Raw genomic sequence first — 25,521 nt, 5'->3', positions numbered from 1 at the left:
AAGTCCATGTTTACAAGACTTTTTATTTATTTATTTATTTAATTTTTTGAGACTGAGTTCCCCCTTTTGCTCAGGCTGGAGTGTAGTGGTGCGATCTCGGCTCACTGCAACCTCTGCCTCCCAGGTTCAAGTGATTCCCACACCTCAGCCTCCCGAGTAGCTGAGATTACAGGCGTGTGCCACCATGCCAGGCTTATTTTTGTATTTTTAGTAGAGACAGGGTTTCACCATGTTGGCCAGGCTGTTCTTGAACCCCTGACCTCAGGCGGTCTGCCCACCTCAGCCTCCCAAAGTGCTGGGATTATAGGCGTGAGCCACTGTGCCTGGCCTGAAATACATATTTAATCTACAACTGTTCACCACGGACATCCTTATTCAATCAACCATCATCTTTCCTCTAGATTATGGCAACAGCCTGCTATCTAAATTCTTTCCTTCCATTCTTGCTGCCCTACTGTTTGTTACCCCAAAGCCACCTTAGTGATATTGCTGTAAGTAATTCATATCATGTCACCCTCTGCATCCAACCCTGTCATAACTAGATACAGAATAATGTCTAGGCATCTTCCCACAGCCTGTAAACCTGCATGTCAAACCCCCCTAAAACTCCCCCAAATTTCTGATCCCAGTATCTGGTACCACTTTTCATTCAGTTCACTATTCTCCAGCAACACCGTCTTTTTTTTTTTTTTTTGTCTTCATTGAAGGCTACTCTCATCTCAGAACTTGTTCACCTGCTGTTCCTTCTGTCTGGAAGGAAAGTTCTTCCCTAAACCTTTCTTTGAGCTAGCTACCAGGTTTCTGTTAAAGTCTCACATTTTGTGTGAAACCTTCTCTGAACACACATTTAAAAATGTCACCTCCCATCTGTCCTTCAAGTAGAACCTAAACCTCTGCTTATTTTAAGTATTATTATTATTTTTTGAGTCAGGGACTTGCTTTGTCACCCAGGCTGGAGTGCAGTGGTGCAATCCTAGCTGACTGCAGCCTGGACCTCCTGAGCTCAAGCAATCCTCCCACCTCAGCCTCCCGAGTAGTTGGGGCTACAGGAGTATATCACCACATCCAGCTAGTTTTTAATTTTTTTTATTGTAGAGACAAGGTCTCACTATGTTGCCCAGGTTGGTCTTAAACTTTTGGGCTCAAGTGATCCTCCTGCCTCAGCCTCCCAAAGTGCTGGGACTACAGGTATGAGCCACCACACCTGGCCTTAGTTTTTTATATAACTTTATTAGTGAAAAGTATATTCTGCATTGGTCTGCTCATTTATTACCCATCTTTACACACAGAATATAAGCTCCATGTTGGTAGAGAATTTATCTGTCTTATTTAGTCCTCTGTTTTCCAGCTTTTAGGATTATGCCCAGTATATTGTGGGCCATCTAATACACAATTCTGAAGGAATAATTATTTTTAAAATGTAGATATTTATAATAAAAAGAATATTTCTTAAATGAGTTAATATTGTGGATTACATCTTTAAAAATCTATATGCATTCAAAAGATATTAAATATATATAGTAAAACTGTATTATAAAATTATATATTAACAACTGATTATTGTATAACTAACAAAAGGATAATACTAAAGGTTGTCGTGTCCTGATTACATTTTGTAACTTACATATATTCTACTTACTAATATTTCTGAGTAGACAAATATTGTCATATATAATTTCATGAAGTAGAAAAAAATTTTAATGAGAATATGCTTAGGGTTAGTCATGTGACATAGGATTAAAATGCTAAACATTTTTCTTTTAGTAACATTAACAAAACAGATATTAACAATATGAAAGTTAGAACTGTTTGGAATTGATTGTATTCTGAGAGACTACATAGAAATATGAAAAATTCAACTCTTGCTTCAAGTTTAGTGCCATACTTACATGTTGCTGACAACATTATTACAAACAAACAAGTTACACCACACTTTGGATATAGCCATACAAATTCGTTATTTCAGTATATTTGTTAAACACTTATAGTAAATAAGTGTTATGATTGTGGCAAATATGTCCCTACCATTTCTTAATCATGAGTGTTTTTTTAAATTCAGGATTCTGATGAAATACTCTATTAAATATCTCTAGTCAAGTCTAAACATAAGGACACAACACAGTGACTTCCTGAAAGTTGCACTACAGGTTTATTTTAACTATAGTTGTGCTAAATTTTCAGAATTCACCTTTTGACTATTTTTTAAAATCCCCACTAATAAGGAACTGCTTATTAAAAATAGAACCAGAACACCAGTCATACAAATTATACAATACAGTATAATAGTAAGATATCCTCAGTACAAGATATATTCTCAATCTTGCATTAAACACACACACATACACATACACACACATTTTCCAAAGTATACATAATTACTCGATCATAGGAGTTCTAACAGTTATAACATATTTTAAACAAGATTTTTTTACTGGGTATTAAGTCTAAATTCAAAGTCAATAGTAAGCTGTATTACATAAAGACACAACCCCTAAACAACTCATGTCTTATTTAAAGTTAAAATGTTACAGTAATTAAATACCAACAGCTTTGTGCGGCTAAACATTAGCCTGTCAAGTGAGGTTATAATACAAGCCTTATTGCCTTTCATATTTGCGTTCAATGCAAAAACCTGATAGTAATTTTAAATGCGGTTTCTCATCACCAGCAATTGAGAACTGGAATTATAATGAAAAGGGTAGACAATCAGTGAAACTCCCTAATGTTCTGTGGAAACTTTGTTCCATAAGTCATTTTAAATATTACATAGAAAATATACTTTCACAGCCAATCTGCCAATATTATGTATTACTATGATTTACAGCACATAAAATAACAACTGAAACTTACTCTTTTTACCTGTCTAACTGGCCCATGACAGAATTCTGACATTATTACACAAAACCAGGCTTTTTCTACCTCTAACACAAAATAGCCACAGCATTATTAACTTAAATTTTGCAATGAAGTGCAAAAGCTCAGATTTGTGGCCTTAAAAGCAAGCCCTAAATTCTCCAGCAAAAAAACATTGAGCCACCACCTTTGGAAGCTCAGTCTTCTACCTTCTCCAATTATACTTACTTTTCTTTACATCTATAAACAGACAATAACTCACCATTTGAATTATATAGAATCTGCATAGTTTCAAACTCCAAAGTTGTGTAAGTTGGATCCAAAACTTCACTGTAATTTGCCATGTCCATGTCCAGTATTGGTTCTGATACCCTCATCATTGATTTAGAAACACACATACAAGTGGCACCACAAGCCCAGAGTGTGTGATGAGTGTTTTGATGTGTTTTGCTTTCAATCTGTGAGTGCTAATCCAAAGTTAACTGTAACTGAGTGACTTAAGAGCTGCAGTGGGAGGGGCTGTAAAACTGTAACCTTCTTCGGCAGGCCATATTCTGCTTATTTCTTCTTTTATGGCATATGAAAGCAATTCCTTGTGATAATCTTGGAATGCTTCGTGGAATAGCCTTATCTGAAGTGCTTAGTGAACTAACGTGATTTCCTAAATTGATTTCCAGTAGACAATAAATGAGATCATTAAGAGAAGGATTAAAAATAGAAAAGAAAATCTCATAGGTTTTAAACTGTAATAATAATGTAAGGTATCCCATTTAAGGAGCTGAAATCACATACCTCATATTCTGAAAAACGGGACTTACTTTAGTGTTATAAATTTGATAAATCAAGTCTGTAAGTTAACATTTCACATAAACACTTTACAATTTCAAGTTTTCTTAAATTTACAATAAAATTACCTTTATTTTGGAGTAAAGCAAATTTTGTAATTTGAAATGTGGGGAGTTATGACATACCCTGATAGCCCCCTAGGCGTAACCCTAATATGGCCTTTAACAATATTCTCTTTAATTATGTATTTATGGGCTTGTGTCCCAACTATGTTAATAAACTTCCTAAGGGCAGAACCAGTACAGCTGCTAGTACATGGGAGGCATTTAAATAATTGTTACATGTATAATGTTTCATTTCTTTTGAATTCTGATGTCATTAAACTGAAATAAAATTATCCCTAACATGTGTAGATCTACATATTCCTATCATCAACTCTCATCTATATAGCACAGTACATCTTCTGTGTGTATATTTGACAAGGAACATCTAGGGTTTGGGGAATATTTAGACAATAGTACTCAATCAATATATTTTACTTCTGAAAATATGTTTATTGATTCTATTTTCCAAGAAAGAATTCCAGCCTTATTTACATTATAAATTCAGAATGTCCTTTTCCACATTTGTTAAAGATTGCAGAAAAGTAATATTTCTTAACCAATTTCTTAACACCACAAACCTTATGAATACTCTGTCTTAGAAACTATTGTACTTTTCACCTGGGAAGGCTGGCCTCTTAAAGTACTCTAAACCATGTGACAAACTGTAAAGAAAATAGCTTAGAGTCAATTTAGCAGCCAGATTCAGTAAATCAAACAGTGATCGTTGGAATAGTCCTCTTGCCCTCATGTTCTGTATACTCTTAATTGTGAGGATAATATGTTGGAATAAACTTTCTTTTTTGACTTTCTTTAATGAAGACTAGACATAGGTTAGTCAGTTTTTAGAGAAGTAGACAGAAGTGGTTTTTATTCTGTGGTTTTTATTTGCATGAAGTAGTCCTTATTTTAAATGAGTTAACAAACATTTGTTTTCTATAGGAACCAAAGGGATGAATTATGCAGAGCCCACAAACTTTCTAATCTGTGAAATAATTCACCAATACAGAGGAATGTCACTGATGGGAGTGTCCCAACAGAAGAAAAAGTAAAAAAGAAAAAGATAGGAAAAGCTCATTTATACATCTGGAAAACACTAAAAGAAATGTGGCTGTAGCTCAGGAGAACAATGCTGTCATAGTTTTATCCTTCTACCCTAGTCTGTTCCCGCCGGTGACAGTACCGGATCCAGGCATCTGACTCTACGGTGAAAGGGGCTACAGATGGATCTAAGCACAGATCTTCAAGTAGCAATTAGCAACTAATCAGAGCTGGCATTCAAGAAGAAACCTGTGCCCCATTCATGTTAGTTTACATTATTTTCTTCATTTCATAGAGTAATAACTCAAGAATTTCCAGAAGATATGGTAGATTTGAATAGCAAGCATAGCTCCTCAAGTGGGTAGTCTTTGTAATGATATTCAGATGTAGAAACACCCATGGAATTCAGTCAGCCTCAGCTTAGCAAAAGAAGGGGTTTCTTTAGCTTTTCTCTGAAGGAGAGTACGAAGTACAGTGGAAGCCCTCTTTTCTTAAATTCTAGGACTCATAATTTACCCAACTGATTAAGCAAATGAAATAATTGAAACAGAAAGTCATAAAAAGATATATCTTTACTTCATCTTACTTTACATAGGGGGATATGGATGCTACTGTTTGTAAAACCAAGACCTTTTCATTGAGTAAGAATGCACGGATTGGGGTTCTTTACTAAATGTTTTTTTCATAAGTCTCATACATTGCCTTTGATTTCTAGTTTTTTATTTTTTAATGGAGAAAAAAGTTAAAGCCACCCATAAGGCAATCCAAAGCAAAAATTCTAGAACCCTTCTAGAATTTTAGTTTTTCAAAATATTGTCTAAACTTTAGTCAATTTGCTTTTATCTGCTTCCACAGTATTTCCCTTGGTTTTTATAGTAGAGGAAAAAAAAAAGTCTTTTGGCCAGGCACGGTGGCTCACGCCTGTAATCCCAGCACTTTGGGAGGCCAAGGCAGTTAAATTGCTTGAGCCCAGGAGTTTGAGACCAGCCTCCACGACATGGCAAAATGCTATCTCTACTAAAAATACAAAAAAACTAGACGGGCGTGGTGGCATGCGCTTATAATTCCAACTACTCAGGAGGCTGAGGCAGGAGAATCGTTTGAACCTGGAAGGTGGAGGTTGCAGTGAGCCAAGATCATGCCACTGCACTCCAGCCAGGGTGACAGAGTGAGATTTTGTTTCAAAAAAATAAAATAAAATAAAAGCTTTTAATGTTCATGTTGCATTAGATTGCACAATTTTTAACGAAATTGTGAAATGAAATAACAAGAACAAATGGCAATCATACACTAGGTAACAAATCCAAATGACTCTTGATAAGTGTATAAAGTTGGTAAGATGTGCCTACCCTGAAAACTAATTAGTATGATCTACAAAGGAAATTGAGAACTTGAGTTAATCCCAGGTTTTGGCTACATGGAGATTAGAGGCTCTCTTATATTGATTTTAACTTGAGATAACTTGTGTTTATAAATTAACTTATATTCCTCTTTATAACCAATCTTCCTCTCTACTTCTAAAACTAAGCTACATTCAGAATATTTTTATTTATTTGAAGAGGAGAAGGGGAGAATGAAGAGGGAGGATGAGAAAGAAAAAAAGTCACAAAGAAACAATTTAAGTTACAGTTAATTTTAGGTTTTTAGTTATGCATCATAATCAAAACAAACAGCATACTCTTAATACTAATTCTTTGTGTTTCCCATTCATTCGTGATTGTGGTGTTTTTATAACTCAATAAACATGTCTATGGCACAATTAAAAAATGAAATTATTAAATTAAGTGGCATAAACCTTAGATACATGAAACAGTTATGGTGTTTTTTTATATATATTCACATTAAAATTCAGTTCTTTTCAGCAAGGGGACTGATGGATATTAGCCAAGCAGCCTTTCATGATGGCTTCATCAAGTACTTCACATGGGTAAATTCATTAAGGCTACATTAGATTAAGAGCTTAAGTAGTTAAAAATAAAACTGTATTAATTTTATGCCTAGGTGATAGTAGAAAAAAATTATCCTTAAATAAATAAGACCTATGTTATTAAACCCTACATTCAACAGAAATTTATGAGTGCTTTTAAGTTTACTTCTAAAGGTTAAATTGGGAAGCACATCATTTATACATAGTAATACATAAAACAGTAATTTATAATAAGTAGTACACATTTTCTAAAGATATATAAATTTAATCCGTATCAAAAAATATAAATATATGATAAACTATGAACTACTGAAAATCTCTCTTAACATTGCTTTCCAGTATCTATTCTCTAAACTGAGCAAAACATTACTTTTACTTAGTGAAATCTCATGTTTTGTAGGCTAAGATGTGCCGTCTTAGCTCTAGTTAGGTCAAACACTCCAGAGAGAATGACAACATTATTTGTAGATAAAAGGTTAATTTTAAATAGCACAACTAATTATCTTGAAAAATGTTTCTCCCAAGCAACTGGCATGTGAAATATTTAAATTTCTTTAGAGCAACATAACAAGCAGTGAAAACAGCATGGTGTTTAAAGAAGACAACCCAATTCATTATTGATTCTTCAAGATAATAGCAGAAACATTTCTATCTTATCTGGAAGACCATTAAGCCATTTAAATTGTTCCATACTTTATATTTGATTTAATCATTCTTACACAGCGTGATTTAAAACCGAAAGCAAGCTAATAAAATGAGTTATTTCCATAAAATAATTTTCATGAAAATAATTTTGAATGCTAATAACAATATAAAAACATTTTATTGTAAAATAGAGTTAACAAAATTTGTTTTTTAAACTTATTTCTTTGAGATTATTTTTCACTAGCAAAAGCACTACATATCAATCTCCAAAGCACATCTATAGTTCTTGTTGTTTTCATATTCTACTTTTCCAGTACGAAGATTACACAAATGAGATCACTAAAAGCTAAATGAAGAAGAATAACAATCTAAATCAACCCAGTGTATTTTTCAGTGTAAGCAGGAAACCATTAAGTGAAGAACACTACCCAACATAAATGACTTTTTAATTCAAAGCAAAGCCACCTTTTGTTTCTCAAAAAGGATCTCAATTAAAAAAAAATCATCATATTTCCTTGCTGCCACTGTCCTAATCTAACCATTCTTCCTCTTTTGAAATAGAAATCTTGTATTTTCTTCTTCGTAATTTTGCTGGGGGAAAACAAGTAAATTCACAAATTACAACAAACAAAGATGGGTATTTTAATATTTAAGGCAAGTCACTACTATTTACATACAAAGAAGTTTGAAATTGCCTCTTATGATGGGATTCTATTTCCAAAGAGCTTTATACATTTTTTTCCTAAAGCCCAGATTATGTGTAATTTTTAGATAAACAAAAATTATTTTTTCTTATATTTTTCCTTTGTTGTTCAGTTTAGATCTACGCAATCGCATTAACTCGTTAACACATTTAAACCAAAGTTATTATAACATGTAAAAATTATAATTTTGATATTATTTTTGAAACATGTTCCTGTCCTCGATTTGTTGAAAATTTTTAAAATTTAAACTGAACTTCTATAGCTTTGCTTACATAGTTTTATAATAATAATATAGCTTTGCTTACAGTTTTATATATAATAAAATTCTATAGCTTATTTCTCAATTCATATTGATTTTCAATTCACAAAATGTAGTCCAAGGAACCAATTTTAAATCTTTATCATATCACTACTAAAAAATGCCATTTGACAGTAAAATCTAAAGACAGTTGACAGAGATACATAAGCACCTTGTGAAATAGCTGAATTTGTTTAGAAAGATGCTACTATATTCTTTCTAGTATTTATGGTTTACCTGAACTATTTATATTTATTTTACTTGCACATTAAAACACAACCTTATTTAAAACTAGTTATACAAATAAATGTAAAGTTCAAAACTAAGGAAGAGTAAAAACTATTGTTATTAAATCAGTTACTGTTAGGATAGACAAAATGATGATTGCACAGCTCAGAGCTAAGTGTAACCAAGAAAATGCTCTGAGTGAAAAAAGCTTAGAGGTGATATAAGAAATCTGCATACATTAAACCTACCTTCAAGGTCAGCTGCCTTATGATTCAAAGCAGACTCTCCTTTTCAGAAGATAAGGAGCTGATTAGCACTAAATTATTAACTGGAATATAGATTATACTGGTAAGGAAACTGAAGTGTGGATATAAGGAACATGTTAGGATTTGACAGTCACTATCTCTGCATTTCCTTTTTACAATGGGTATTATCATTGTTGCTACTGCAAACTCAGCAAAGTTAGTCAGAATATTTAAGATTGTGTTGGCATTTTGAAACCAAAATTGCTGTATTATGCAAAATGAAGGGAAGGAAGTTATCAGTTTGGGCCCGTACCTATTGCAAATATGTTCTGAAGAGGTATAATGTTTAAGAAAAATAGCAGCAGTTTCACTATGCTGAGTGCAATTTAGACTTGAACATTTTAATGAACTATAACGTACTATAATGAACATACACTTTAGCATCTGGAAACCAGATGAATAAATAAATATATAAATATGAGTTACAGTTTCTCCATATAAAATACAATAATAGATTATATGTTCAGTCAGGTAGTCAAGAACTGCTCAAAATTCCTCTTTAAAGCTTTCTTAGATACATATGGAGAACAACATTTTAATGTGATATTTGATTGGGATAAAAGTAAACAATATTTGCATCTCTGTTTAATAGAGGTAGATGTATAACTTGCTCAACTGAAATTTTAAATATTTCACCTCCTTTTTGATAAATGTATTTTAGAAAATAGTGTTGGTTGGTTTCTCAAAAATACCATAAAGAACTTTTTTTTGGTTCAAGAATATAGGACATAATTAAAATCATATTAATAGTAAATGTATGAATATAATACGAACCAAACATAGCGGGTAAAGTGGCGGCTTTTGTAACACAATCTATTATCACTCTCAAGTAAGAAACCTGGAATTGTTTAATGCCAACTTGTATATTAGGCCAATGATTCAAAAATTCTGGTGCACATTACAATGATCTGGAGAAATTTTGAAGACCCCCCCCAGGTTCAAGTTGCATCAGACACGAATTAGATCAGAAAGCCTGGAGGTAGAAGCTGGTATCAATGTTTTAAAAACTCTTTAGGTGATTCCAATGTGCAGCAAAATCTGAGAACTACTGCTTTAAGAAGAAAGTTCTATGAAGGCAAAGACCTTCTATTTTCTATTTACTATTTTGTCTGCAGTTCATAGAATACTGTATGTCACACAGGAAATGCTCCATAAATACTTACTGAAAGTGTGAATAAAATACATATGCAAATAATAAACTTTGAAATGTATAGCATTTACACTGAGTACATGAGTACATTTTATGTGTCAAATGCTTTTCTAGTGACTGGGTATTTCTACATGAAAAAATAGAGAAAATCCCTGCCCTCATGGAGCTTATAATGAAGTAATCATGACAAAATAATGATCATGATGATAATGATGATGATTTATATCTGTATAAAGAGACAAATAGCTGAACCATTGTTTTTCTACAGGATCCATGAAGCTGGATTGAGAAATAGAGTTATTATCCTATACATTTAGACTTCTGCAACAGAACAAATTTATTGGTTTGCAGCTAGAGGTGTAGCCTTGATACTGTCTGACTCTTGAATGCCTGTCATAATTTGCACTGTAGTTTAGTCATGGGTATTTCAGTGGGAAGTTGCAAAATATACATATAGGATTACTAGCCTGGGGCTAGTCTAAACAGGAAGAAAAACTTACTCCTTTTTTGATACAGTTTCCTGTATATGATTGCATATCTACCTCATGATACCAATGCTGACTTTCCAGAGCAAAAAGAACATTCTTCTCTTGCCCCATTCACTTCCACTCTAGGGGTAAATTTAAGGGGTAATGTTTGGGAGGCATGATTCAATGTGGTATAAAAAGCAAGCACTGGACCTAGAAGGTGCCCACATAAATATAATTTTAAAAATATATCAAAACTCAACATTGAACATATTTCTAAATGGCGATGTATTAAGATCATTTCCCTTAATCTAGAAATACTACAAGAGTATGCAATCTCACCAGTACTAATCATTATTATTTTTTATGTTCTAGTATTTACAATAGGGAAAGAAAAAATAATTGGTATAAATCTTCGAAAATGATATGAAAATAACATTTTAGAAAATAATCAGCCAGAAATGAAAACAATAATTAAGATTCAATTTCTTATATGTAAAAACTAGTATTATAAAAATAACTCTTCTCTCAAAATAACATATGCGGTTCCAAATACAAAGCCAGCTACAGGAGGAATTTATTTATCTATTTTTGATGAGATAAAAGGGTTTTTAGATGTTATGACTTCAAACTCATATTAAAGAATAAAAATTTTAAAATAGCCAAAAGTTATAAATGAAAGAATAGTGAAGATGATATTATCTGATATGCAAACATAATATAAAGCCATTATAATAAAAACAGAATAGTTGTGTTTAAGAATAAATAGTATCTGGAGATAAAAGAGAAATTCCAATTTATTTGGTGTATACGGCAAATGAATACAGTTGTCTTTTAGTATCCATATGGGGCAGTTTCAGTAACCCTGTGGATACCAAAATCCTCAGATGCTCATTTTGTATAAAATGGCATAGTATTTGCATATAATCTATGCACATCCTTTTGTATACTTTAAATTATCTTTAGAGTACTTATAATACCTAATACAATGTAGATGCTACATAGTCATCATAATTATTTATTTGTATTATTTTATTATTTTTCATTTATTTATTTTTGAAAATATCTTCAGTCTGTGATTGATGAAATCTGTGATTATGAAATCCATAGATAAGAAGGGCTGACTGTATAATATAAAAGTGTTTAAGTTCAGTGTGAAAAAGGGATATTTCATCCAAATAATTATTTCGATATTTTATCATCCTAGATAAAGGTAAGTTGGACACATACTGCACCACATAGAAAAATACTTAGATAGTGGAAAGATAAGATGTCAAAGTCCTTTAACCTCTATATTTTGTAAATGTAATTTTTATCAATTCTAACCTCTTGTATTGAAATGCTAAATTTGACTGCTGATATTTGGAATTGAGTTTTACTGTGTGTCTAGGAGTGCATCTTTTAATTTTATTTTTTCATAATCCTTCATGGAACTTGATGAGCTCTTTCTATCTGTACTTAACATTTCTTCATCAAGAAAGAATTCTTCTGTTACATTTTTACAGTTTGTTCTTTCTTTATTCTTTTATTACAAAATTTTTCATTATTCAAATGTTGTATTTCTCTAGAATTTCTATCTCAAAGGGTTCTTGTAAGGATTAACTAAGTTAAAAACAAAAAGCACATTGAGGCCGGGCATGGTGGCTCACACCTGTAATCCCAGCACCTTGGGAGGCCAAGGCGGATGAATCACCTGAGGTCAGGAGTTCAAGACCAGCCTGGTCAACATAGTGAAACCCTGTCTCTACCAAAAAATACCAAAATTAGCTGGGTGTGGTGATGCATGCCCATAGTCCCAGCTACTGGGGAGGCTGAGGTGGGAGAATCACTCGAACCCAGGAGGCAGAGGCTGCAGTGAGCTGAGATCGCACAACTGCACTCCAGCCTGGGCAACAGAGTGAGACCCTGTCTCAAAAAAAAAAAAGCACATTGAACAAGGACTGCCACTATCTTCTGTCTCGTATGCTTTCCTTTATGATTACCATCTCTTGGTAGCTTTGCTCTTGTTCACATGTGTATTCTAGTGCACCTTCTGGACCACTAATTTAGATCTCCATAGGGACCATATTCTCACTGAATCCTTCTAAATTTTTGAACTCAAAATAATACATTTTAGTCTTAGGAAATGACTTAAACCTAAAGTTACTTTAAATCTTTATTATTTTTATTCTAATTGTCATCAATCAGCTGCAGAAATTCTGCCTAAATGTCAGTTTGGTACCTAAGTGTTCTACTTATATTTCCTTCCTCTGGCTGCTCGGTTTCCTTAGGTAGTATTTTTTTTTATTACTGGTGGATCTATTCACCTTCATATCCAGATCTGCCTGCCTGAGTATAATAAATGAAGGAGTCACACAGCAGCGTAAGGCACAGTAACCTTGTGGGCAGCTGCTAGAACAGCTAAAAAATTGCCCGTTTTGTTGCAAGGTGACAAGTAGAACCTCTCTACTTGTGATTCCTTCAACTACAAAGTCTGGTGCCCTGAGGATCAAGGATAGGGGAACTCAGCTTAATATCACAGCTCTGCTATTTTCCCAGAGGCCTAGAACACCAGCAGCTCTCCAGATATGATGTATTTAGGCTGGCACAATCTATCCTTGAGGGTGAGTGGGACAGGTCCGGATATCTTGGTTGGAACTCTGATTCTTGCTCCAGGGCCCTGTGGCACAGGTCCCCAGGTTCACATCTAGAGCAGGGAACAGTAGCCTCTGCACACACACTCTGTTCTGCTTTGTTATTACCCTCCTTGCCTTAGCTCCAGCTTGTTTTGGTAGCTCCTCTTCTTGAGAAAGGTGGATGGTGGTTGGATAAAAGTTTGGAGGAGAGGACAACAAAATTAAGTGTTTAAAAATTAATATTTTTTAAAAATTAAAAATAAGATAAATGTTGTGATGAGAAAGGTGATCCAAATTCAAAATCTTAAAAAATACAGCAGGAGTCCTGAGTATGCCTAAATAATTCAAGTAGAAATTAGTGAAAGGAAATTCACATCTAATTTAAGGTGAATCTTCCCCATAGTTCTCTCTCACAGAACCCTTTTCTGTTTCTTTTTGGTTCATTTGGTAGTTATGTAATTAATTTCATTTACATGATCATTGTCCATTTCCTGTATTAAACTAATAGGATTAAAAAAGCATCACTCATCCCCACTATGGTAGAAAATGGTACCCTACCTTCACCCTCTGTCTCCTAGGCTTATATTTTTGAGACAGTGGCATTTCTAGAAAGTCAAAGAATAAAGATATATCCCATTTTTTGCCTACAGCTAAGATGATATGGTTTGGCTTTGTGTCCCCACCCAAATCTCATCTCAAATTGTAATACCCACGTGTCGAGAGAGGTGACTGGGTCATGCATGTGGTTTCTCCCATGCTGTTCTGATGGTAGTGAGGGAATTCTCAAGAGATCTGAGGTTTGTTTTTTTTTTTTTTTTTAGACAGAACCTCGCTCCGTTGCCCAGGCTGGAGTGCAGTGGCGCGATCTCAGCTCACTGCAAGCTCTGCCTCCCAGGTTCACGCCATTTTCCTGCCTCAGCCTCCCGAGTAGCTGGGACTACAGGCGCCCGCCACCACACCCAGCTAATTTTTTTTGTATTTTTAGTAGAGACGGGGTTTCACCATGTTAGCCAGGATGGTCTCGATCTCCTGACCTCTTGAACTGCCCGTCTCGGCCTCCCAAAGTGCTGGGATTACAGGCGTTAGCCACAGCGCCCAGCCAAGATCTGAGGTTTTTAAAGTGGCAGTTTCCCCTCTTTCTCTCCTGCTGCCATGCAGGAGGTGTCCTGCTCCGCCTTCTGCCATGATTGTAAGTTTCCTGAGGCCTCCCCAGCCACGCGGAACTGTGTCAATTAAACCTCTTTTATTCATAATTACCCAGTCTCAGGTAGTATCTTTATAGCAGTGTGAGAACAGACTAATACATAAGAAAAACATGAAAAAAGTAGAAGTTTAGGCTTTTCACTTTTTGGGCATTACTATACAATGAAACTAGAGAACCAGTTTCATAAATCCAAACAGAGAGGTAACAAAGTTTCCTATGAATTTGCCTCTGCAGACCCATCTGAACTCATTATATGACATCTGCATTGAACCATTTTAAGACAAATTATTGTAACATGTTACAGCTTAGAATTAAATGAGTCATTCTCCCATAATACTGACCTTGTTCTATAAGGGACCTCGTTTTTCAAACACAGAGAAATTGAAGTATTTTACAGAAGAAAAGATAGAGTACTAAAAATGCCTTTTATTTATCTGATAATCACAGTAATGCTGTGAGAGAATTAGATCAATTGTTCAAATCCTTTATCTTAAAAGTAGAGAAAATATGTTTCATTGAGGTTTTACATGAAGTTTAAGGTTGCAAACAGCAAGGCCTGAATGTAACTAACCACTCATATTTTCCGATGTTATAGTCTCTTCTATATATTGGCAATGTATCTAACAAAAAATCTTAAAGCTGAAAAAATCTTCTAGGAGCCTTGGTAGGCCTATATTATTGCATGCCACTAGTACCAAGACATGGATAAGATATCCATGGACTTGCCCTCATTTTCTACCTACTACATGGGCCACTCCTATATTATCACTTTTCCCAGCCTTAGGAGTAAGCAGATAAACAACAGAGAACAAATGAGACAAGGAAATTGCAAAATGCACAATTATGCACTCTCACATGTACAGGGTTAGAGATAAAGGTATTGCTATCAGATTTAAAGCCTTTATTCAAGATTTCAGAAAGACAAAAAGTGTTGAAGTAGAAGAGTCAATTGATTTCTCTGAACTACTAAATTCCTATCAAATAACAGAGAGCTCAAGAAGCATTGTTTAAATAAAGTTAGCAGAGAAAGTATCAAATTTTACTTAATTTACACAGAAAAGGAGAAATCCTAATATAGACTCACTCAAAGATACATTTTATAAATGAGTCAATCACAATAACTGAAAGATCTCATATATCTACATTTATAAAATTTACTTGTTTATAGTATCAAAACAGCTAAATAGTGCACCAGTTTCAGAAGCAAATATTAAACAAAATAATTTGAATTCTGATTGTAATATAATGAAATTTACTAATGGCCTAAATATGTTTTTATAGTTGTATTCTTGGAGACTGTAACTAATACTGGTATACTATAATTTTCTACTTTAACTTCTTAAACACAAAAAGGATGTGTGTGTGTCTGTATATATATATGTTTGTATACGGATTCTCACTATCCATGGTAATCATTTTTTACAAAGTCATTGTGAACACTGAATTAGCGAATACTGAACCACTGCTCCTGGGAGACATAGGGCTATGCTCCTGCAAGCCTTTGGTCACAACATTTTCATGAACCGATCAATATATAACCTTCCTTTTGTGTGTGTTTCTGTTTAAAGACACTGATTTAATGTATATTGTTGATTGATTAACATTAAACTCACATCCAACAATAACATAACTCATATATGAAAGCTTATCTAACACATATTTTCTCTATAAGGCACATATTTTCTCTATAAGGCACATCATAGCCCTTTTGCTCCAATGAACCCTAGATAGTAGTTCAACAATATGCTTGAGGACCATTTTAAACACCAAAAAAAAGCACAAAAATGAGGAAAACAGGGCACTAAATATGTTGTGAAAAGAATGCTTGTTGGACCGGGCGCGGTGGCTCACACCTGTAATCCCAGCACTTTGGGAGGCCGAGGCGGGAGGATCACGAGGTCTGGAGATCGAGACCATCCTGTCTAAAACGGTGAAAGCCCGTCTCTACTAAAAATACAAAAAAAAATTAGCCAGGGGTGGTGGCGGGCGCCTGTAGTCCCAGCTACTCGGGAGGCTGAGGCAGGAGAATGGCATGAACCCGGGAGGCGGAGCTTGCAGTGAGCGGAGATCACGCCGCTGCACTCCAGCCCAGGCGACAGAGCAAGACTCCGTCTCAAAAAAAAAAAAAAAAAAAAAAAAAAAAAAAAAAAGCTGGCCAGCAGAAGAGTGAGTCCCTGTCTCTACTAAAAAAAAATTTTTTTTTTAATTAGCCTGGTGGGTGGCATGCTTATAGTTCCAGTTACTTGGGAGGCTTGAGGTGGAAGCATTGCTTGATCCTGGGAGGTCAAGGCTGCAGTGAGCTATGATGGTGCCACTGTACTCCAGCCTGGGCAATACAGCAAGACCCTATCTCAAAAAAAAAAAAAAAAAAAAAGAAGAAGAAGAAAGAAGAAAGGAGAAAGGAGAAAGGAGAAAGGAGAAGGAGACTTGCTTTTGGCACGAGAACTGAAACAAGAAGGAAGAGCATTGTTCATTGCCTTGTACTTCAACTGGGAATATGCGCACTGAGTTACTCGAACATTTCCACCACTCTGCATATGTCCAAGAATGAATGCCAAAGTGTCCAAGTATTGATTTGGAGGTTAAACATAAATTTGAAGCCAGGTGCCGTGGCTCAGGCCTATAAACCCAGAACTTAGCCCAGTGTGGTGACGTGCACCTGTGGTCACAGCTACTGGGGAGGTTGAGGTGAGAGGATCTGTTGAGCCTGGGAGATCGAGGTTTCAGTGAGCCATGATCATGTCACTGCACTCCAGCCTGGGTGACAGAGTGAGGCCCTGTCTCTAAATAAATAAATAAATAAATAAACTTGAGCAAGTAGAAAATTCATAAATATGGAATCTGCAAATAATGAAGATCGGTTCTATTTACATGAGTCCTGACATTTCAGTTTCTAGCCTCATTTGAAATCTCCCTCCAACTTACAAAATGCTGTAAATATTTTTATTTAAAATTATATTCTTCTGATTCATCCCCTACATTTGTGACAACTCCCTTTTTTGTTTGTTTGTTTCCTCATTTACCTCATAAATACAAACTTTCTCTAAGGTTCATTCTTTAGTTTACTGATATAATTTTCCTTTGGAATCTCAGGCATTTAAAATTACCATTCCTATTTAGAAATATGAGTTCAAATGTTTCTTACAGATTGTGCCATTGCAAAATATAATCTTATATCTTAATTGGTTGAATAACCCTTTTTTTCTTAGAGTGCTTTTTGTGTCACATACGGTAAAACTCCACCACAACAATGTAAGTGTGGACCAAAATATTCAATCTCATCACTATGAGGTTAACAGAATATCACAAGTGAACCTGTGGAGCTAGCTGGCTTAGACGTGAGGTGTCAGGTAGCACAATCCATGTCTTTTCAGGTCCCAGAGGTAGTTTTCACAGGGTAATAATTGCTCATTAAAGCTGAAATGTTATTAGAAAAGACGTTGGAGGCCAGGCGCGGTGGCTCACGCCTGTAATTCCAGAACTTTGGGAGGCCAAGGCAGCCGGATCATGAGGCCAGGAGATCAAGACCATCCTGGCTAACGCGGTGAAACACTGTGTCCACTAAAAATACAAAAAATTAGCCAGGCATGGTGGTGCGTGCCTGTAATCCCAGCTACTCAGGAGGCTGAGGCAGGATAATTGCTTGAATCCGGAAGCAGAGGTTGCGGTAAGCCAAGATCGCACCACTGCACTCCAGCCTGGGAGACAGAGCAAGACCCAGTCTCGAAAACAACAACAACAACAACAACAAAAAAAAAAAAAAAAAAAACACAGAAAAGATGTTGGAAAGTATGATTGGTTAAAATTGCCAAGACAATGACAACTCTTTGTCTCATTAGTTCCCAGTGTGGGTTTACTGCTATGACCTCATCTGTCCTCTTATCTTCTCTAACACTTTGAGAACTGGGGCTTTAGGGAGAATGAGAACCAGCTGCCAAAAACTGACATTGTGCCCAAACTGTCGTATTTATGAAACAGGTTAATACAAGTTTTAATATACATACACTGGAACCCATTTACCTGCTGCAAATGTAAAAGTTTGCCTTTATAATTTCCCTAATTTTATTTTGGCATAATTATTCTTCAAATAACCCATATGCTAAATACATACACTTATATTCTTAACAAACATAGCAAATTCTGTCTACTTTAATATTTTTATCAATTCAATAACCAAGTTATGTTGATTCATCCTAAATAACACTTTTCTTATTTATCTCTAACTATTCATTCCTCTTGTCTTCCTAATTCAAGGTGAAAACACTTCCTGTGTAGGGTGTTGCAATATTGCCTTTTAGTACATTTACTGCCTCCATCTTTTCCCTCATCCATTTCATTCTGTGTACTGTATACAGGCTATTGGTCTTAAAATACTTATTTTAAATGTCATAATTCTGATACACAAATTAATGGCTACTATAATAAAAATATCTAACATATGGACATAAATACATAAAGTAGGTTTTCGAAACTATGCATGATACAATACTAAATGATGAAACATTTCTCAAGATTATCATTTTAATCAGACAGAGTGATCATGTGATTTCTTGAGTCTTTGTTCCTTTCTAAGGAAGATGAGGTTGGGCACACAGCTATAGAATGTTTTGAATTGTTGGCTAAACTTTCCATTTATATGCCTCCCAAATTCAAAGAAATTCCTTACGTTATAACTATGCATAGTTATTCATATATCTTATGGTACCCAATAAAATACTATGTATAATATTTACATCATTCATTTTTATTTAATAACTACATTAATAAGAAGTCAAACCATGTAAAATGTGTGTCCACTATAGGTCTTTTAAAAATCCTCATGTCTCTGTGCTTAAATCCTAATCTGTGGATACATAGGCGTGTATAGTTGTAAACGTTATCAAGCTATAGGTGGATAATCTGTGCACTTTTCTGTATCTATATAATAAGTATATAAGTATACTCATACTTCCTTGAGATATCTCACAGCAGATTAATTTTTAATTAAAAGGTACCCCATATAACGTGTCTTCTAGTAAATATTTTCATTATACTTCTTATATTATTACACTAAGAATATTATTTGATAAAGATAAGACAATTATCAGTACTTCTATAAAAAATATGGAAGTATACAAAATTATTTTTTTCTCATCAGTTATAATCAGTGTGTTACTGCAATGACATGGTTATCCTTTTGTAATTTAATACTCCATTTAGTATTATAAAATAGAATACTATTTTATACAGTAGGGAGAAGTTTTTAAAAATTCATTGCATCTTTCTACTTTAGAAAAATGTTTGATTTTTCACTAGTCATACCTGGATGCTTAGATAGCACTATTACACATACCAGTTTCCCCATACATTTAACATACACTAAAAAGACTCACATAGATACCTCTCTTCTATATTTATTGTTCATCACTAGGGTTCAAAATATTGGAAACATTAGTTTATTATATATATCTAGGAGTGTTTTGTGTGTATGACTGGGAAAAGCAGAAAATAAAATAAATGATTAAAATATTTTCTATGAAAAGGAGCCATTGCAGTGATGAGACCTAGATGACAATTAGAGAGCCTGTGAAATTCAATTGATTCAAGAAGTTGAATTAGTATTTGGGAGAAGATTTAGAGAAAATGAATTAATTATTCTGTGGATTTGAGAACATTACTATTTCTTTGCATTATTTACATAGAGCTGGGATTCAAAAATTGTTTCTTTTTTTTCTTTTCTTTTTTTTTTTTTTTCCAGACAGAATCTCACTCTGTTCCCAGGCTGGAGTGCAGTGGCGTGATCTCAGCTCACTGCAACCTCCGCTTCCCAGGCTCAAGCAATTCTCCTGCCTCAGCCTCCCAAGTAACTGCGATTACAGGTGCCTGCCACCACGCTCAGCTAATTTTCTGTATTTTTAGTACAGATGGGATTCACCATTCTGGCCAGGCTGGTCTCGATCTCCTGACCTCATGATCCGCCCTGCTCGACCTCCCAAAGTGCTGGGATTACAGGCATGAACCACCACGCCCATCCTCAAAAATGGTCTGATTGCAAAGGCTTTGTTTCTTTGATGCCATCTCTTTGTCAAGCTATTTAAAGTAAATAAATTCTAGTGAAAGCATTTCCATTATATAGACACGCTATAACTCCAGCTTCATATTAACTTATATGAAATATCGCTCTACCAAAATTTAGGTAACATGTTAGAGAAATCATCAGGCTACATTAGTGGTTTCCAGTGGCAGGTGATTTTGCCTGCTCCCCAGGAACATTCCACAGTATCTAGAGACATTTTTGGCTGTGATAACTGAGGGAGAAAGATGCTACTGCATGTAGTGGCTAGAGACCAAGAATGCTGCAAACATCGTAAAATGATGGAAGAGTTGTCTACAACAAAAAATGATCTAAGTCAAATGTTAATAATGCTCAGGTTGAGAAAACTTGACCTACAATATAGTAGATCTATGTCTGCGTTTACCACTCATGGGCTCTTGGGCAAAATATTTAACGTATTTCAAATGGGATTGTGATAATGTGTTTCAGTGTTTGAAAACTGTAATGATGGACATGAGTGTATGATTGAGCCTTTTGAAAATTATAAAGAACTATTTAATCCATCATGTTATTACTTTCATAGCATTAATATTCATGTGAGTATATTCTGGTATATTCCAAGCGATATAAACACTGCCTCTTATAGATCATCATAATCCCACTATCTCCACAGTCAAACAGTAATAGGCATATAAAAAACATTTGTTTAATTAAGGAACTAATATACTAGCATAACAATTGTGATTCCTGGGCAGAATCTTCTACACAGAAGTCTACTGAATACAGCTTTTGTCTTTCATTGAAAAAGCTTTATAGCCTCCAAAGCTAATTTTAATAACAAAGTACTAATGTTCCTTGACTTGCAAAGGAAACGTGTCCCAATAAACTCATCATAAGTTGAAAACATCGTAAGTGTAAAAGTGTGTTTTCAAAGTAACCCCATTTTAAGTCTGAATGTATTGAATGTGTACTGCTTTTGCACCATCATAATAAAGCCAAAAATCCTAAATCGGACCATTGTAAGTCAAGGACTGTGTGTGTGGGGAATGGAGACATACAAAAATGTAAGATGTGGAGTGACTGTAACTTTAAAAGAGACATGTGATGGACTTAATGTTAAAAGCCTTTTTATCCAAAAGATAAGGATTATATTTTTAATGTAACTGCAGAACTCTTAAACTATTGTACTTAAAGACCAGCTAGTCTAAGAAGAAGTTCAAAAGTAAAAAAGATGTATGAAGTAAAAGATGGTATCAAATTAGTTTTCTGTAGTAACTACACATTTATCTCGGATCGTAGCTTCAACTGGCTGAAACTGCTGGAACCAGAATTCAGGAAAATTAGAACATCCACACACATCCAAATCCTAAAAAGAGTAGTAAGAATCCTCACTAAATTAAATAAATGACCACCATTATTAAATGACTGTTGGAAAAAGAAATCATTCACCTACTTATTACATGAAAAGCAAGTAAAATTTATGTTAAAAGATTATCAATAGATTTTTATACATACTATCTACATAAAATTGTGCAGCTGCTATCAAGCAAATAATTTCCTTGTGTCACACTGTAAAATATCTTTCTTCAGTCTTCCCCTAAAAATATATTTCACTGGTCTTCTTTTAACCAGGGAATTTTAGCTTGGGCTCGATGACTTGAATTTATTTGTCTTCTTCTCATTCTATCTGAGAAAACTTAAGGAATATTTGTTACTTTTTAACAGTTTTAAACCTGATCTGATTAATCTCCAAATACATGTTGTTTTAGACTTGAGTAGCTTTTAACAATAGTTCTTTTGTTATTTTTCATTAAAAATATCCGTGTATAAAATACTTTATATTACATCCACTTGAGATAATACTTTAATTAAGAATTGAGCAACAGTAAATGCAAATGCAGAAAACTTGGCATTTTTTTATTTAATATTACATATATTAGTACTTTCTTTCATTTCAAATATATTCACACAATAATTAACTTAAGATACTATCAAAATATTAAAAATATTTACAATCTTTATTAAAAATATTAATTTTAGGTTACTTGTGAAAGTAAGCTACCTTTATAGAAAAATAAATTTTGTCAGAAAAATAAGCAAGAAGAGCTATTTGGCAGCCAGAATAAGCAAAAAGAGATAGTAGAAGAAAAAAAGAAACATGAATTTAATTCACTAAGTAAAAGTAAAATCATAGGCTGGGCGTGGTGGTGCACACTTGTAATCCCAGAACTTTGGGAGACTGAGGGGCATGGATCATTTGAACTCGGGAGTTTGAGACCAGCCTGGGCATCATGGCAAAACCCTGTCTCTACAAAAAATATAAAAATTAGCCGGGCATGGTGGCATCCACCTGCAGTCCCAGCTACTCAGGAGGCTGAGGTAGGAAGGAATACTGCGTGAGCCCAAGAGGTCTAGGCTGCTGCACTCCAGCCTGAGCAACAGAGTAAGACCCTGTCTCAAAGAACAAAAATTTTAAAAAAACATAAAAAGAATGACAAAGAAAGTAAAATCGTAATTTAAAAATTTACAAAGTAGTATAGACATTGCTGGTCATATTGGAGTGACTTTCATTAAAAGAGCAGATAATATTAAATAAAATAATAATAGTGAAAGAAAAAGTTTCTTGTAACTACTATTGAGCTCTTTCTATATTCAAGACACTGTTAAATTCTTTATTATGCTATTTGCTATATCTTTTAGTTATACCAACAATTATATGGTTGAGGTAAAAGTGTTTTCCACCTTTTACAATGGTTTATAGAGAAATTATATTATTAATTCATTTATTCAACAAAAAACTAAAAAGCACTTATAATATCTAAGGTAGATATAAAAAATAAGTAAACAAAAGAAGTAAAATGAAGTCATGAAAGACATTCAATTTAACACAGAGAAGGCTGGAAGAGAGAAAAAAAAGAAACAGAAAACAAATGGAACAAATAAAAAACAACTAGCAAAACAGTCAACTTCAATCCAACGTGTTAATCATCAATTTAAATGTCAATGGTCTAAATACACCAGTTGAAATACAGAGACTATGAGATTGAATAAACACACACACACACGCTCAGATGCACAATTATATGCTGCCTACAAAACCACACTCTAAATACAAAGACATAAACAGATTAAAAGTTTAAACAAGAAAAAAGTTGTATCATTTATATGGTTTGGCTGTGTCCCTACCCAAATCTCATATTAAATTGTAGCTCCCACAATTCCCATGTGTCATGAGAGGGACCCAGTGGGAGGCAATTGAATCATAGGGGTCGGTCTTTCCCATGCTGTTCTCATGATAGTGAATAAGTAAGACATGACTTTGCTCCTCATTTGCCATTCTCCATGAATGTGAGGCCTCCTCAGCCATGTGGAACTGTGAGTCCATTAAACCTCTTTTCTTTTATAAATTACCCAGTCTCAGATATGTCTTTATTAGCAGTATGAGAACAGATTAATACAGTAAATTGGTACTGGAAGAGTGGGATGCTGCTTTAAAGACACCTGAAATGTAGAAGTGACTTGGGAACTGGGAAACAGGCAGAGGCTGGAACAGTTTCGAGGGCTCAGAAGAAGATAGGAAGATGTGGGAAAGTTTGGAACTTCCTAGAGATTTGTTGAATGGTTTTGACCAAAATGCTGATAGTGATAGGGACAATGAAGTTCAGGCTGAGGTGGTCTCAGATGGAGATGAGGAACTTGTTGGGAACTGAAGCAAAGGTGACTCTTGTTATGCTTTAGCAAAGGGACTGGTGGCATTTTGCCCCTGCCCTAGAGATCTGTGGAACTTTGAACTTGAGAGAAATGATCTATGGCACCTGGTATAAGAAATTTCTAAGCAGCAAAGCGTTCAAGAGGTAACTTGGGTATTGCTAAAATCTTTCAGTTTTATGTATTCACAAAGATATGGTTTGGAATTGGAACTTATGTTTAAAGAGGAAGCAGACCATAAAAGTTCAGAAATTTTCAGCATGAAGATGCAACAGAAAAGAAAAACCCATTTTCTGAGGAGAAATTCAAGCCAGCTGCAGAAATTTGCATGAGTAATGAGAAGCCAAATGTTAATCACTAAGACAATGGGGAAAATGTCTCTGGGGCATATCAGAGATCTTTGTGGCAGCCCCTCCCATCACAAGCCCGGAGGTCTAGGAGGAAAAAAAAAAAAAAAAGATTTCATGGGCCAGGTCCAGGGCCTTGCGGCTTTGTGCAGTCTTGGGACTTGGTGCTCTGTGTCCCAGCTGTGGCTAAACGTGGCCAACATAGAGCTCAGGCCATTGACTCAGAGTGTGCCAGCCCCAAACTTTGGCAGCTTGCAGGTGGTATTGGACCTGCAGGTGCACAGAAGTCAAGAATTGAGGTTTAGTGCCGCAGTAAACATAAGTGTGCATGTGTCTTTATAGCAGCATGATTTATAATCCTTTGGATATATACCCAGTAATGGGATGGCTGGGTCAAATGGTATTTCTAGTTCTAGATCCCTGAGGAATCGCCACACCAACTTCCACAATGGTTGAACTAGTTTACAGTCCCACCAACAGTGTAAAATTGTTCCTATTTCTCCATGGAATACTATGCAGCCATAAAAAATGATGAGTTCATGTCCTTTGTAGAGACATGGATGAAGCTGGAAACCATCATTCTCAGCAAACTATCACAAGGACAAAAAACCAAACACCGCATGTTCTCACTCATAAGTGGAAATTGAACAATGAGAACACATGGACACAGGAAGGGGAACATCACACACTGGGGACTGTTGTGGGGTGGGGGAAGGGGGGAGGGATAGCATTAGGAGATATAACTAATGCTAAATGATGAGTTAATGGGTGCAGCACACCAACATGGCACATGTATACACATGTAACAAACCTGCATGTTGTGCACATGTACCCTAAAACTTAAAGTATAATAAAAAAAAAAAAAAAAAAGAATTGAGGTTTAGAAACTGCCTAGATTTCAGCGGATGTATGGAAATGCCTGGATGTCCAGGCAGAGGTGTGGTGCACAGAAGGAACCCTCATGGAGAACTTCTGCTAAGGCAGTGTGGAAGGAGAATGTGAGGTCAGAACCCCGACACAAGGTCCCTACTGGGGCACTGCCTAGTAGAGCTGTAAGAAGAGGGCCACCGTCTTCCAGACCCCAGAATTGTAGACTTGCACTGTGCAC

General features: G+C 35.0%; 1 protein-coding gene across 4 annotated transcripts in view; it reads right to left on the bottom strand.

The window, feature by feature from the left end:
- HNF4G (hepatocyte nuclear factor 4 gamma) overlaps window positions 1-25,521 on the bottom strand; it is a 155,105-nt gene that overhangs the window by 23,084 nt on the left and 106,500 nt on the right. The window contains exon 1 of one of the 4 annotated variants that reach the window (XM_054499481.2): window positions 3,116-3,233. The exons of the other annotated variants lie outside the window; for them this stretch is intronic. Coding sequence (XP_054355456.1) covers window positions 3,116-3,233 — 118 coding nt within the window. Of the gene's footprint in view, window positions 1-3,115; window positions 3,234-25,521 lie in introns of those variants that run through there. 4 annotated transcript variants of the gene reach the window in all.

This window comes from Pongo pygmaeus, chromosome 7 (assembly GCF_028885625.2).
Source record: "Pongo pygmaeus isolate AG05252 chromosome 7, NHGRI_mPonPyg2-v2.0_pri, whole genome shotgun sequence".
Taxonomy (NCBI): domain Eukaryota; kingdom Metazoa; phylum Chordata; class Mammalia; order Primates; family Hominidae; genus Pongo; species Pongo pygmaeus.
Note: the sequence above shows the minus strand (reverse complement) of the source record. Positions and strands in the feature narration are given on the sequence as shown.